Source organism: Rhamphochromis longiceps, linkage group LG10 (assembly GCF_057381845.1).
Source record: "Rhamphochromis longiceps isolate RC_006_pf linkage group LG10, R_longiceps_female_GT1.1, whole genome shotgun sequence".
Taxonomy (NCBI): domain Eukaryota; kingdom Metazoa; phylum Chordata; class Actinopteri; order Cichliformes; family Cichlidae; genus Rhamphochromis; species Rhamphochromis longiceps.
Window position 1 is genome coordinate 19,382,113 of NC_140566.1, and position 14,236 is coordinate 19,396,348.

At 39.3% G+C, this 14,236-nt stretch overlaps 2 protein-coding genes across 10 annotated transcripts; both read right to left on the minus strand.

Annotated features, from left to right (window-relative positions):
* Positions 1-900: 900 nt before the first annotated feature.
* On the minus strand, positions 901-5,852 carry ccdc169 (coiled-coil domain containing 169). 6 transcript variants are annotated; one of them, XM_085420759.1, is made up of 8 exons: positions 5,765-5,852; positions 5,584-5,666; positions 5,195-5,305; positions 4,767-4,807; positions 3,573-3,671; positions 3,098-3,151; positions 2,310-2,386; positions 901-1,926 (listed from the first exon to the last, which is right to left on the minus strand). In XM_085420759.1, exons 1-8 carry the CDS (start codon positions 5,839-5,841, stop codon positions 1,728-1,730), a joined length of 741 nt encoding a protein of 246 aa, XP_085276885.1. In that variant the 5' UTR covers positions 5,842-5,852; the 3' UTR covers positions 901-1,727. The 6 variants fall into 6 exon arrangements, with proteins under 6 accessions (XP_085276885.1, XP_085276884.1, XP_085276887.1 ...); XM_085420758.1 differs by having other exon boundaries at positions 4,737-4,807; XM_085420761.1 differs by having other exon boundaries at positions 4,737-4,807; positions 5,584-5,679; positions 5,765-5,847.
* A 962-nt stretch (positions 5,853-6,814) lies between these two features.
* sparta (spartin a) lies at positions 6,815-13,610 on the minus strand. Of its 4 annotated transcripts, none has more exons than XM_085420755.1 (8): positions 13,378-13,610; positions 12,348-13,173; positions 10,508-10,702; positions 9,643-9,799; positions 9,184-9,378; positions 8,920-9,081; positions 8,071-8,161; positions 6,815-7,058 (listed from the first exon to the last, which is right to left on the minus strand). In XM_085420755.1, exons 2-8 carry the CDS (start codon positions 13,140-13,142, stop codon positions 6,815-6,817), a joined length of 1,839 nt encoding a protein of 612 aa, XP_085276881.1. In that variant the 5' UTR covers positions 13,143-13,173; positions 13,378-13,610. The 4 variants fall into 4 exon arrangements, with proteins under 4 accessions (XP_085276881.1, XP_085276880.1, XP_085276882.1 ...); XM_085420754.1 differs by having other exon boundaries at positions 13,278-13,610; XM_085420756.1 differs by having other exon boundaries at positions 13,525-13,575.
* Positions 13,611-14,236: the final 626 nt, after the last annotated feature.

Below are 14,236 nucleotides of genomic sequence, written 5' to 3' on the forward strand. Positions count from 1 at the left end.
ACAACCATCTTGAGAGTTTACAGAGAATGGTCAGAAAAAGAGAAAATATCCAATGAGTAGCAGTTCTCAGGTTGAAAATGTCTTGTTGATGTCAAAGGTCCGAGGAGAATGGACTTCTTCAAATTGAAGGCAACAGTAACTCAAATAACCAGAAGAGCATCTCTGAACACGCAACACGTTGAACCTTGAAGCAAACGAGCTACTGAAGTAGAATACCGCACCTCAGTATGGTATTACTTGCTATTTTTGGCCAGGATGTGTCCTTCAATACGCATATTAAACAAATATGTAGGACTGCTTCCTTGCATTTGCACAACATCTCTAAAATTAGAAACATCCTGTGTCAGAGTAATGCTGGAAAAACAAATTCTAGGCTGGACTACTGTAATTCATTATTATCAGGATGTCCTAAAAACTCCCTAAAAAGCCTTTGGCTGATCTAAAATGCTGCATCAAGAGTCCTGACAAGAGAAAGACAGTATTTCTCCCATTTTAGGTCCTCTTAATTGGCTCCATGTTAAATCCCGAATCAAATCTAAAGGTCCATCTCATATCAAAGACCTCATAGTACCACATAGAGCACTCAGACTGCTATCTTACTTGCGGTTCTGATTTTGTTTTGGTGACAGACACCCTCTCTGATTTTAGGATCAGGCCTGGTGACCCTGAATCCTCCCACTGCAGCACTGCAATAGGCTTAGGTTGCTGGGGGATTCCCATGATTCACTGAGCAATTCTCATTCATTCACCTGTTCTTGCTCATTATGTGTTTATCCACCACTTTACTTTTAATCATTAGTCATTATTAATCTCTGGCTCTTCTCCACACCGTGTCTTTTGTCCTGTCTCCCTCCCCTCACCCCCAACCAGCTGCTGCAGGTGGTTGCCCCTCCCTCAAAATTGGTTCTGATGGGGGTTCCTTCTGATTGTTTGGGTTTTCTCTGTATTACTGTGGGCTCTCAACCTTACAATATAAAGTGCCTTGTGATGACTGAGAACTATATAAATAAAATTTAACTGAATCGAAAAAGGGCTCACAAAAATTGGACGACAGAAGATAGGAAAAATGTCGTCTGGCAAGATGAGTCTTGCCACTGAAACATTTAGCTGGCAGCATCAGAATTTGGTATAAACAATTTGAAAGCATGGATCCATCATACCTTTTGTCAGCAGTTCAGGCTGCTGGAGGTGGTGTAATGGTGTGAGAGATATTTTCTTGGCACACGTTGGGTCAATTAGTATCAGCGCTGTATTGTTTAAACACCACAGCCTGCCTGAGTGTTGTTGCTAATAATCTGTTTATGACCACTGTGTACCCATCTTCTGATGGCTGCTTGCAGCAGGACACTGCATCATGTCACAAAGCTCAAATCACCTCAAATTTTACTCAAATGTCTTCAACAATCACCAGATCTCAATCCAGTACAGCAACTTTGAGTTGTGGTGAAATGGGATATTTAGATCATGGATGTGCAGCCAACAAATGTACAGCCACTGCATGATGCAAAAAGGACCAAAATCTGTGAGGAATTATTCTAGCAGGTTGTTGAATCAATACCATAAAGAATTGTGGCAGCTCTTAAAGAAAAAGGAGGTCCAGCTGAGTACTGGACAGTACAAAGTGTACCTAATTAAGTGGCTGGTTAGTGTAGAAACTGCAGTATTTCAACATAATCAGTCGCAATGTGAACTAAAGCATAACCAAAAGCAACATGACTAAGTTTGGGTTACGGATCGTGCTTCGGGTTGTGCTTAAGCGTGGGTAACCTGCTTTTCCTTTGTAATTTCTTCTCTCCTTTTCTCTCTGCTATTCTTCCACCATCACCTCCTCCTCTTTCTTTCACAAAGGCCTCGCCACCATCTTCTTCTCCTCCCTCTTTTCCTTTCTTAGAATTAGCCTCTGCCTTCCTGCCAGTCTGCTTCCCTCTAAGCAACAGGAGATGAAAGGGAGAAAAGTACAATTTATATCTACCAAAATTGCTTTGATTAAAACAACAATGTCAGTGGCTTTATCTAACAGTCATTATGTCAATAATAGCCTTAGAAAATGTCAGAATCTATTTATTTATTTACAGCATGAATTGTTTGTCAAGCATGAATACACAGTTAAGGAGTTGAGGGAAAACTGATTTCAGTGACACATGTATTGCTTCCTCCCAAATTAATAAGTGAAATCAGAATTAAGCCAAACACCATAAAAATAAAAACCTTTGAGTGAAGCTCATTCTGCATTCATTCTATAAAGCATGTTATTGCGCTGCAGTTTATGTTATTTTGTCCATAATCTGTGGGCCTTGTGCTTCACAGACCTCATTTGTTTGCTCTCTGGTGCCCTCTGTGGCTGTGCAAAGTACTGTCTTCTTTGAGCTTCATGGGTAGATGACAGCTGTAGGAGAAGAGAACCGATTAGTAATTCAAGTCCACTCTAGACCAGGAGTGTCAAACAAAAGGTCCGTGGGCAGGAATTGGCCCAGTAAAGACTCAAATCTGGCTCACTGGAAGGCTTTGAAAAATGTGAAGAAGTGCATAGATTTTGAACTTTTAACTTTATTTTCATCAGTTTTACAGCTGGGCAAGCAATGAGCTACCAGAACCTTTTTCTGTAATTTTACACATTATTATGAAGAAAAACGTAAATGCACCATTAAACTGACATTTTTGTACATTAAAGACATCTCAGTGATTAAATCTTCAGTTAAATGTACTTTTCTGGTCTGGCCCACTTAAGATCAGAGTGTGCTATATGTGGCCCATGATGTAAAATGAGTTTGACATCCCTGCTGTAGACACATGATGTAAAGCTGCAGTAACTGTGACCTATGGTCTCTAAAACACAGTTTCACTTCAGCTTGCGCTCTGCAGAAACCTGTTTTGTTGCAACATACAGAGGAAAGTCCTTGACTTCCTTTTTTGCCTGAGCAGACTGACCTGTTATATAACAGGAGAATAAATGAGAGCTGCATGAAAAAAGCAGAAACACAGTATGCAGAGTATGTCATTAGAAGTATAACACTTACTGTAACACTTACCAGAGCATGTGTTTAGCAGTCAAGGATTAGTCGTTAACGGGTATTTGCTTAAGATTGTGACTGCTTACCTTAGCAATTTCTGACAGGTATGCCCGCCTCTCATCATTGGTTTTATGAAAAGCCTGAAATTTGGAAAAAACAGCAAGCTATACCGTCACAAATTTGTATTCATGAGCCACGCTTGTTCTATCAGGCAATAATCTATCTGCTCGTGGGTACAATGTGTGTATGTTTGTGTGTGCACTTCTCAAGTCTTCAATGTTAATTAGCAACAGGGATTACTGACTGCACGTGTCGTTTGCTAAACCAGCATTCAGCGAATATCTCTCTCTTTGTTGAGCAGAACAATAAACAAAACTAAATCTTTCTCAATCCACTGCTAATGGTGGCTACTCACAAGTAAACTATTTATTACCTGGAAAAAACTAAAGCTGCTTGTCTAAGAAATTAAAAAAAACAAAACATAAGTAGAACAGCAGACGTTGTGACCTCAAACAATCCCTCTCACTGTTCTATGTCAAAAGGGACAGCTAGGAGTCACACCTTTCCTTCTTGTTCAATTTGAAGATGACAATCCATTAGCTGACTCTGGAGGTCAGATTTCTCCCCGGTCAGGAGCTTCAGACGTTGTCTCAGTGTTTCCTGTGCCAAAGCGTTCCCGTTAATTAGAAACAAATCACGACAAAGAGGCCACAGAGTACGAGGGTGTCACGCTGCTGAATTACCAATCAATTTGTTCTTGAATTGCACTGTGCTGCCTGACGGGATCAAACAATAGCAGCATCGTTAATGCAGAAAACACGAGTACAAAAATGGACTGAGCTCATACGTATTTTAATAACCATATAAACACATTAGCCCTGTGAAATGGTAAGATTTATAGCCCAGAAAAGACCAGTAAGACCTTTGCAATTTTCTAGGTTTGGAACAGTCTGCTTCTTTTCATTGTGCACCTGAGAGGAGAGTGTTTTAAGGTTGCAATACTTGAAATCTATGAGTACCACTCTCTGAATATCAGTCTGATGTCTTCGGATCAGCCAAGTGTTCTTTTCTGCTTGGTTAGATCACATTTTTTTTCTTCCTAATCATTAATTGTGTTAGAGTTGTATGCCACTAAGAGGATGCATTTGAGGCACTGAGATCACTAATCAGAAATATTCTTAGCCTCATTCTTTAGAGCTTTAGACATAGTAGCATGCTCTTGTATTGCTTACTTTACCAGAACACTTTCATTTACCTCCATATTAACAGTATCGTGATAACATTCCTCTCACATGCTCACTCTCTCATACTGTCATGCTCAGTTTGTCTAAAGACTTCCAGTATGCAATATTGTTTCCTTGGTTACACTAATAAGCATCTGTTAGCACTGCTCTAAGAAATACACACATATTTAGACTGTATTGTGCAACCTTTGGTGTGCCTTAAAGTATTGTAATTAGTGTGTATTACTCTCCCATGGTTTGTAATCCTGTGATTACAGCGCTGTGATTAAACTCTGGCTTATTCATCCTGCATCAGCAGGAGAATAGAGAGCAGCTGGCCAAACAGTTCTGCCTGTGCTGTCCACTCTCTTTAACCGATTCTGCATCTCTGGCTCTATCTTGTGGCGCGTGCTTCTGTCTTACACTTGCAGCTCCCTCTCGCTTTGTCAAACTGTCCTTGGAAAAAAAAATATCAAATTTAACAAAACTGATAAAGACAAACCCTCAGTGGAAAATGAACATTTGCGCTCACCACTGGCATGTCCTCATACGACCGAATAGAAGCCAGTCGGTCTGCAAAAAAAAGCAAGAGCATTTGAGTATTATGTGTGTATGCATAATACTGAAAAAAAAAACTTCTCGAGATGGGTGGAAGTATTCCATCTTGTCTTATTTATTGCACTAAATGGAAAAAGAGAGTTTATTTGAAAAATAAATATTTTCCTCCCAAGTTGCCTATTTTACACGAGCAACATCATCATCACAAATGCTTCATGTATTGGAAATGTTGAGCTCATATATTTAAAAGAGTTTTTGCAGATGACACTACTCTTGATCTGGAGAAAGATAACCACACTATACACAGAGGTATAGTGTTGTTACTTACAAACACTTGTGAAAAAACTGCAACATAATGAATGCGCTTTCACAGTAAAGTTTTTTGAAAGCCTGAGAACTTACCCACAGGGTTTCCTCTTATGTCTTCCAGTCTCTCACGGATGAGTGAGATCTGCCGTTCCAGCTGCCCATTTAGCTCTACCTGTGTCTCATACCTTGTCCTCCACTCATTTCCTGATACATCAGCAGAAACATAGAAAACCATCATAATATAGTCCTTTTGAGGACTGAAGACATTACCGACAACAAAAAGAGAACCATGTCTGACCTTTTTTTTTTTTTTCTGGAGGTCCTAATGTAATATCATGTGGTAAACAGTACTCAAGCTAACATACATTTAAACACATACACTCACTAGACAGTTTATTACACCTGTTCAAGCGCTCTTTAGCACGGATATTTAGTCAACCAATTGACCAACCAATTCTACCAGTCACTTTAATTTTGCTTACCTTCCCCATCAACACTGTGCAGTCTTTCTTGGAGTTCACTCGTGGTACTCCGCAGATCAGACACTGACTCTTCAAGCATTTCTCTACGACCAAGAACTAAATTATACTATTCTTGCAGTGTGTAAGTTAACATTTATTTAAACAAACAAAAAAGGTCTTTCTGTTGTTATTTCAGACTTACTTCATCCCCCTCTCCTTTTCCAGTTCTACCTGCAGCCGTGCCAACGCGTATTTACAGTCCTCGCTAGCTTTAGCCATGTTTCTGAAAAAAATCCAAGCTTTGTTTGGGTTTCTACGGAAACCGCCGTTTCCGGTGTTGTGCCAAAAAGTGATCGCGTGCCAAAAAATGATATCCAGTGTTTTTTGTGTTTTTTATTTGTGTTTTTTATGTGGAATATCTTTACGTATCTTGGTAGAGAGACCTCCGTGAACAGGGTTTACAAAGGGGTTATATATCAAATCATAAAATTAGATGTTTTTTTTAAGTATCTTTATAACTCCCTCTATTGTACTTACATTATAACCAACCCGGTCCATTTTGTCCACTTAAAGTATGTTTACAGAACTATTGTTATATTTGTTGCAATATCTGCTATCCTCTTGGCCAGATTACTCTTAAAAACACGTTTTTAATATCAACCAGATTTTTATAACTGGAAAAATTAAGGATATATAGAAGTCACTGCCAAAAACAGACGCTTCTACCTTGTTACACGAATGTTGTTTGTGGCTCAAGATGACTTGATATCCTCCACGAGGGATACATGTGACATATGTTTCACATATTATAGACCAACAAGTTATTCATAGTTTAAATACGTGCAGTTTTTGGCAGACGACCTTTTTTTTTTGGCACAGCTTATCAGGAAACGTCGACAAGGGCGCAGGAGTTTTTGGTTTGTTGCTTTTCTGTTTTCCTGACAGACATTTTATAAATTCATCTCTTGCTTAAATGCGCCTAAAAACGTTTAATCACATTAGTAAAAGAATACATACATTCAAGGCTGAAGACTATCTGTACATATAACATGAATAGCTTAATATCTGTATATAAATGAAACACAGACTTAAATAACTTAAAATTAGAAGCAAAACTCCATTCAGTGTTAAATTAATTCTAGTATGTTCACATGGACATGACAAAATATAGCAAAGAACTGAAAGGTCTATTTTTCATAAGATCCCTATCAAAGATAAAACATGCAGGAAGGCATTAAGATGCACTGGAAATCTATTTTTTCTTCTCTTCTTCCTTGTTCTTCTGTACATCTTTTGCCTCAGCCTCATCCTCTTGTACTTCCTTCTGCAACTTTTTCTCTTCATTTGATTTTGCGGCCAATTCCTTGGCCGTGCATTTGCCGGCCTTCTTGAAAAAGGCTTTGATGCCTACATTATCGATGTTGTTTGCAGTCACGCCAATGTTGATCACCGACTGGAGACCAGTGTCTGTGGCTTCGCCTGCATTGTTGCCGTACCTTCACCACAATTAATGTGGTGAGGTTACAGAAATGGTGGTAGAGTTGTGTGATGGAAGAAAATTTAATGAGCATGTGAATTGAAATCTGGGGCAAGTTTGTTTACTACAGTCATTCACATAAAAAAGACAAAAGAATTAGGAAAACACAGTCATATCATTATTTATAGCTGTTTATTAACAACAAACTATGGAAAATATCTACAGATAAATAGTATGAAGAGCATAAGCATCACCACCCAGCACAAGCTGACATGTAACAGTAACATGGACAGACCCAGAAAGACACCTGATATTTATATTGTGTCTACACAGAAGCCACAGCTCAAACAGAACATTAGCCCAGTAGCACCAACTCCAGGGATGTATTTGTCTACACAGAAGGTGTTCAGACATATCACTGAGTGTAGGTCACCTATGTTTTCAAAGCCATTACTGTTCTTTGAATAACACACAGAGGGAATTAGACACGAAGCATAAAAGCAGTGTTGCATTTATGGGGCTAGAGCAAAGGAAACACCCAATCTGTTACGTATCCTGTTTAGGCAAGGTTTTAAATTACAAAGAGTCAAAACAGAAACCAAAACACATACTTTCTGTGTCTGACATGTATGACTAAGAAATGCCATTTTGATTAAGTTAGTTCCGCGTTATGTTGTTGTATTTATCTTGTTGACAGTTTACTGCTGTGTGCATGAAAGGGTTGAGCAGGTACACGTGTTAGTTTACAAGCCTTTTCCTTTAGTCCGCTGTGCAGTCATATGTTTCTGGACAAGTTTAAAAGATTCTCTAAGCCCCTAAATCTGAAAAGAAATAGGTGTGAAAAGCAGGTCAGAGCACCACCATCCCAAGAAGAAAGAGGCAAAGTAGGTAAGAATCAGACTGGTTTCTGATCCAGCTTGGTACTGATGTTTAAAATGACCAAACAGGTTCAGAAACAAGATGGAAACAAAAGATAACATTAATCCACTCATGATACTAAAGCATGAATTAATTAAAATATATGAACTTACTTGTAAGTGACAGTTGAGACCGTCTCTGCTGCCACACTTTTCCCAACAAGTTTTGCTCCAGTCTCCAGACTGGACCAAATGGTAGCCAAACCTAGTTCAAAATATCACCGATTTTAGAAACCTTATACGTTAGAACTTTAATGTGATAGTTAGTGCTAGTGATGATATGAGAATTGTATCAGTCTATGCACAATTTTTTAACTGATTAACATTTAGTGTCTTGAAAAAACATCTGCCCTCTCCTTGAGTTTTTGCATATTTGTCACGCAGGTGTTGTTTCAGATCATCAATCAAATTTTAATATTGGACAAAGATAAGTAAATGCCCTCTAAACCTAATAACTGGTTCTGTTAGCTTTAAGTTCAGACTTTCACTATGGCACTTCAAGACATTTATTTGGGGGGTTTTAATCATTCAGACGTGGACTTGCTGGTGAGTTTCAGGTCACTGTCCTGCTGCATAACTCAAACACAGTTCTGCTTCAGGATGTGAACTGATGGCCTGATATTCTCCTTCAAGATTTTCTAATACAGAGCATAATTGATTTCCATCAAGTTCTCCAGGTCCTGAAGCATCAAACCAGTCTCCAGACCATCACACTACCACCACCATGTTTGACTAATAGTATGATCTTCTTTTTACTAATGCTATGTTAGCTGTATGGCAGACAAGAGGATTCAAACCCTCCAAAAAATTGTCTCATCAATTCACAGAATATTTTTCCAAAAGTCTTGAGAATCATCAGGATGTTTTTTTTTTTGGTAAATGTGAAACAAGTCCACTCATTTCAGTACTTTTTTTTTACTGCACTGTAACCTTGTTGTGAACATCCTGAAGTCTTGTACATACCATGCACAGTGCTGACCGCTACAAACTTGGCTCCATCCATTTTGGAAGCTTGGCCGTCTTCTTTCTTCTTCAAAGCTTCTGGAACCAGTTTTGCACCATGTTTCTTCACATGAGGTGCCATCTTTTCTGCCAGTTTTTCTGCCACTGTGCCTACACCATTCACTAAAGATACAGAAAGGTAATCATTATTATTTTGGAAGTAGAGTTCAGAGATTCCATGACTTAAAAACATGATGTCTTGGATTATTTCAAAGTAGTGCTCACCCAAGAACTGGCTGACTCGAACAGCACCCCCAGTGGCCTTTCTGGCCATCTCCAGACGTTTGGTGGTACTGGGGCTGACCTCTGAAGGAGTCTCTTCAGGTGTGAGTTGGTCTCGAATCTTGGCTGCTCCTTTGTGAATGGCCCTACCAGTAGCTTCTGCTCCTTTTATCAGTGAATCACTCAACCGAAGCGCTCCTATGGAGATATATTTGAGATAGTGAATGTACAACAGCAAAGAAACTGTCATTTAAAAAATTTCTAATAAAACTATATGAAAGCTATTTCAACAACATTTTCTTTGAAGCACTGAAGGGCATTACAAAGATAAACAACACCCACTAGTGGGCATTTTTTTATACAGAGGGATGTCTAATGTATAAGAATTCAATACAACACTTTGAAGGGATATATACAAGTTATTTTTTTCCCCTTCATTAGGACTCTTGCTTATAAACTCACCTGTCAAGATTCCTTGACCCATCTTCTCACTCCATCCAGGAAGTGGTAGTTTTTCCTGCTCTCCTGCTGATGTAGTCGGTTCTACTTGCTCTTTTGTGGGATTAAGGGGGACTTTCGTACTCAAGTTGACTACCTCTGACTCTGTGCCCTCTGGACCCTGTTAAGTCAAGGGACAAAAACAGTGGGTGGGTTGCTTTAAAAAAAAAAAAAAAAAAAAAGTACGCCCAAACAGAGTTGGCATATTTTTTTTACCTACAACATGACATAACCACTTCATTCCTCCTGTGTCAAAGAAGTGTCAAAGAAAAATGTGTTTCTAGTATATCTAGTGTAACAACTTAAACCAGCCACAACATGAGTTTTCAGTTTCCACAAAAAGGTTCAATTAATGCTTTTACTAAGACAACTCACTAAGACACTGAGTTTGTTTTGCATCGTTTCCAGTTATTAAATCAGGGCTTGTTTAAATGCATGGACACAATATAACAAACTGCTTTGAATGTAGAGTTTCACAAGGCTTTTAATTCAGTTTGACAGTTTTGGGTAGTTTTACAGCTAACCTTTGTGATAGAGACAATAAGACAGGTAAAAATGGAGAGATAAAATCATTACACCCTCACATACCCAATGATCATTTTTGGGCACAAATAAATAGCAGACCTCAAAAAGCTTCATCTTCCCTGTACTAGTTAGCAAATTGACAGTATATGTATGTATAAAATTTCCAAGGCGCCATCAGGAGCTACTACCTACAAGGTCTTTCTGTTTCCAAACCAGGAGAAACATCCTATAAAAATTGCACCAAAGCTCCGCTCCAACACATACACACCCTTGCATTTGTTTCCTAAAGGAAGTAAAAGCTGACCTGGATCCTGAATTCAGCAAGCTGTGACAGGAGGTCCTGAAAAGTCTGCAGGTCTGCAGGAGGCAGTTCAGAAGACAACACTATACCCGCATAGCACCCTGGCATTTCTGCCAAGGAGTCAGGGAACATAAAGATCCCGGAGTTAGCCAGCAGCACTGGGGTGTCTTTTGTCAGTGGGTACATCCAATCGCATACCTGGAAAACACAATGACATTAAAATATGTAGGTGATGAATGTTAAGAGTCCTTGAAATTAGATCCACATCTGCTGTTTATAACAGAAACCTGAAATCTTTAATATGACACAGAGAGTGAGAAATGACAACATCTGCTGAGTGTTTGTTTCCATGAGGGGGAATATGTCCCATATGCAATTTATTTCATCAAATAACTTCACTGGAAGATATTATAAGATTTGGTTTGAAGGGTTTCCCAAGGATTTGTGCTTTCTTTTTCTCTTTTGAGCATAAAACTGTACTCTCATTTCCAAGTATTTACAATTTCCTCTAGTCTGTTTATAGACACGTTGTAGGATTTAAGGATTCAGGATTAATGTCACTTCTCAACTGAGGCAAAATACAGACACTTGCTGCATCGTACCACTGGTATGCCGGCTGATAACATGACCCCTGTGAGGGCACAGGACACTGAACAGCAATACAACAGAAGCGCAGAGTCATCTGTTAATGGGACCATTGTCTTGGCCCAAAACAAAGCAAGGACAGAATACAGGAGCAGCCTACCAGCCTGGTCGGGTGGGAAACAAGAGTCATGGGTTGCAGTGCAGTTTACAGCACAGCATAATACAGGCTTTGTAAAGGTGCCAGAATAGATTGGTATTTTATATAAACTCAATACAAAAGCCATCACACAGAAGGTTGCCAGAAAGCACAAAGTAAAAAGGATATGAATGGATATAAAGTAGATAAAATCACACTGTTGCACAGGAAAGATTAAGCAACGAATATCTGCTCTATAGATGAACAAGCTATAATAAGTCTCAAATGAAACAGTCTAGTTTTCTGTTAAATGAAAACTAGACTGTTATTCATTTAAGAGTCTAATAAATAATAAGCATTTGTACTTCAGCAACCAATTTCATCTGCAACATTGCTGTTTCAGTGTAACAACAATGATGGGATTGCAAGCTGAGGGTGAAGCATTTGGGCAATCTATCAATTGGTGGCATGATTAAAACTTAATATGTAACTATTTTAATATTTTTTTTAAAAAATGTTAAAGGCCTTTTTTCAGAAAAGAAATACGTCTAATCCACCATTTGTTGCTAAAAAAAAAAGGTGTAAGAAATCAGTTAACAACACTGCCTTTTTAGCATTCAGTTCCAACATTTTGTAGACACACATACTTATTGTTGAACTAAACATATCCATAAATTGCAGTCTACAAAAAAACTTAAGACTTTATAATACCATAATTTACTAATAAAAGTGGCACCTTTTAATTTTCTCACACTACATTACTATAAAAAGTAAGTATAAATTACGTAAACCTTGCATATAGCATAAATTATAATATGAAACATGAGTCCCACACTGTCTTGTTCGACTTGTACATAAAAAAATACATTTAAAAGGTGTATTTATTATTGTAGGGAACTTCTCTTGTGTTTTAAGTGGTTAAGGAATGTGTCAAAAACACGTCATCATTTGTAAGAGGAACATTTCTTTGACTCAGAGTTATGAAAGGCTTCTCAAACAGAAGAAACAATTCCCCTGAGGTCACACCTGCTTGCTCTTCAGGACACACGCCCAAAATAAAAATGCTTTTCTAAAATACACACTCTCACAGGTTAACATACACTTAACAATAAATATACTTACATGTAAAAACACTGCAGGTTTTTCAGCAGGGGAATCCTGCTGACTGTTCACCACAATGATGCGAAGGTAGCCTGGAGAGGAGAGTGAGCTGACTTGCCCGTTTGGTGCCACAAAAAACAGCTGCACCCCGGAAGGGATGCACAGCAGTTCAGTTCCATTTTCTCCTGCTACTGCTGCAGTCTGTCTTCCTGGACAAAAGCCACCTTCAACAGGAGCATAAGCCAGGATACGGTGCCCATCTGTGGGCTGTGGTGTGTATGCTGGAGGCTGCTCTGCTGGACTGGCCATGGCTATAGTTTTTGAAACCACTGCAGGGAGTGTGTCTGGAGCAGGAGGGGTCGCAGGACTGACAGGGACTGTGTTGGGGGTTGGGACAATGTTGTGGGTGGTAGCAGGTATGGTGGGGTAGAGATGGTGGACAGAGTTTTGGGGAGGCTGGCCGTTAGGTGCCAGGTCTGGATAAAGTTGGGGAACAGAAAGATCCTTCAACAGCTGGTCTCTCTGGTTTGCTGTTATAGTAAGCTGAGATGTTTCCAGGTCAGAAAGGTGGTTCTCAATTGTCTTTAAAGTATCCCTCATCTTCTGTTGAAGCCGCCGGGCTGTGTCCCAGTTCGCTCCCTGCTGCCCTCCAGTGGGAACCTCCAGTCCCTGAGTGAGGTGCAGCCGACCCTTCCTGTAATACTCGAGGGCCTCGGCTCTTTTCTCTGCCTCTTCAGCAGCCAGTCCACGACTCAAAGAATGAAACGCCAGCTCATACTGGTCCCTGATGAGCAGTAATTCAGCAGGTTCACCCATTGCCTACCACTGAGGAAAGGGCGCAAGAAAACTAGAGAGGAGATAATGAAAGCTTGTTAGCTCTCTTCTGTGTGTGTATAGTACCTGTTCTAGAAAGAAAATGTAGTCAGTGGCACTAATTCAGATCTTACGTACTCTGTGACAGCAGCGTTTATGAGTTACGTGAGAAAAATCTCAGCAATGTAACTGTTATTGGCAGCTGTTGCCAGCAGAGAGGTTAAACGGCAGGTTTTACCTGAACAACAAGACCTGCGTGCGAGCTTTCTAAAGCTTTCCCACACATCACTGGGAGACTACTAGGAAACTGAACTTCAATTACTGCCAAAAAAAAAAGAAAATGCTTCAAAGAGTCGTTATTTGAATCTTCAAGTGTTCTACTGACATTTAGGTTTGAAAATCCCCTCCTCATATCAGTTTTCTCTTAACTCTGCGGCGTCTTCTCGCGCTCCACCAGCCTCGCGCATCAAAGTAACCGGGATAGGCGCGAGAAAAAAAAACCCCCTTCCGGCCAGTCCTTTCAAAGTAAACTCCAAACCGATTGTCCGTCTTTTAACTGTTGTAGATGCCTTGCCAGTCTAAAATCTACGAAACATATGTCAGTCCCGTCTGAATGATGATGACGATAAAGCCGTTTAGACCCCCAAATCACGGACTTTTATACATCCTTTAATTATACCTTTAAAAATTAAAGATGTCATTTTAAAGATGACAAATTAAAAACGCCGAAAATCCCGGTGTGATATTTAATTTACAATTTAATGCACAATTGTAACGGCGAATATGTAAAGCTATCTCATATTCACGTAATATGACATTTGTGCTTTTATTTTGGTAACTTTCCATGTGACCGGAAGTGAATGATGTAACGGTAAACAACTTGATGTGCAAAAGAGACGGAAGAAAACGGAAAACTAATGCTAACGGAGAAAAGGGAGAGAAGAATATAGTTAAATTGTACAAAAACGAATGGTTCTAGCTACAGTCGACAGGGGAACAAGGTTTGTAATGTATATGATTTAATTTGAGCAATCTGAAATGCATAATATGTATTATATAGTTTAATAGAAAACGGTTAGACCAGCGTAATGAGCGGT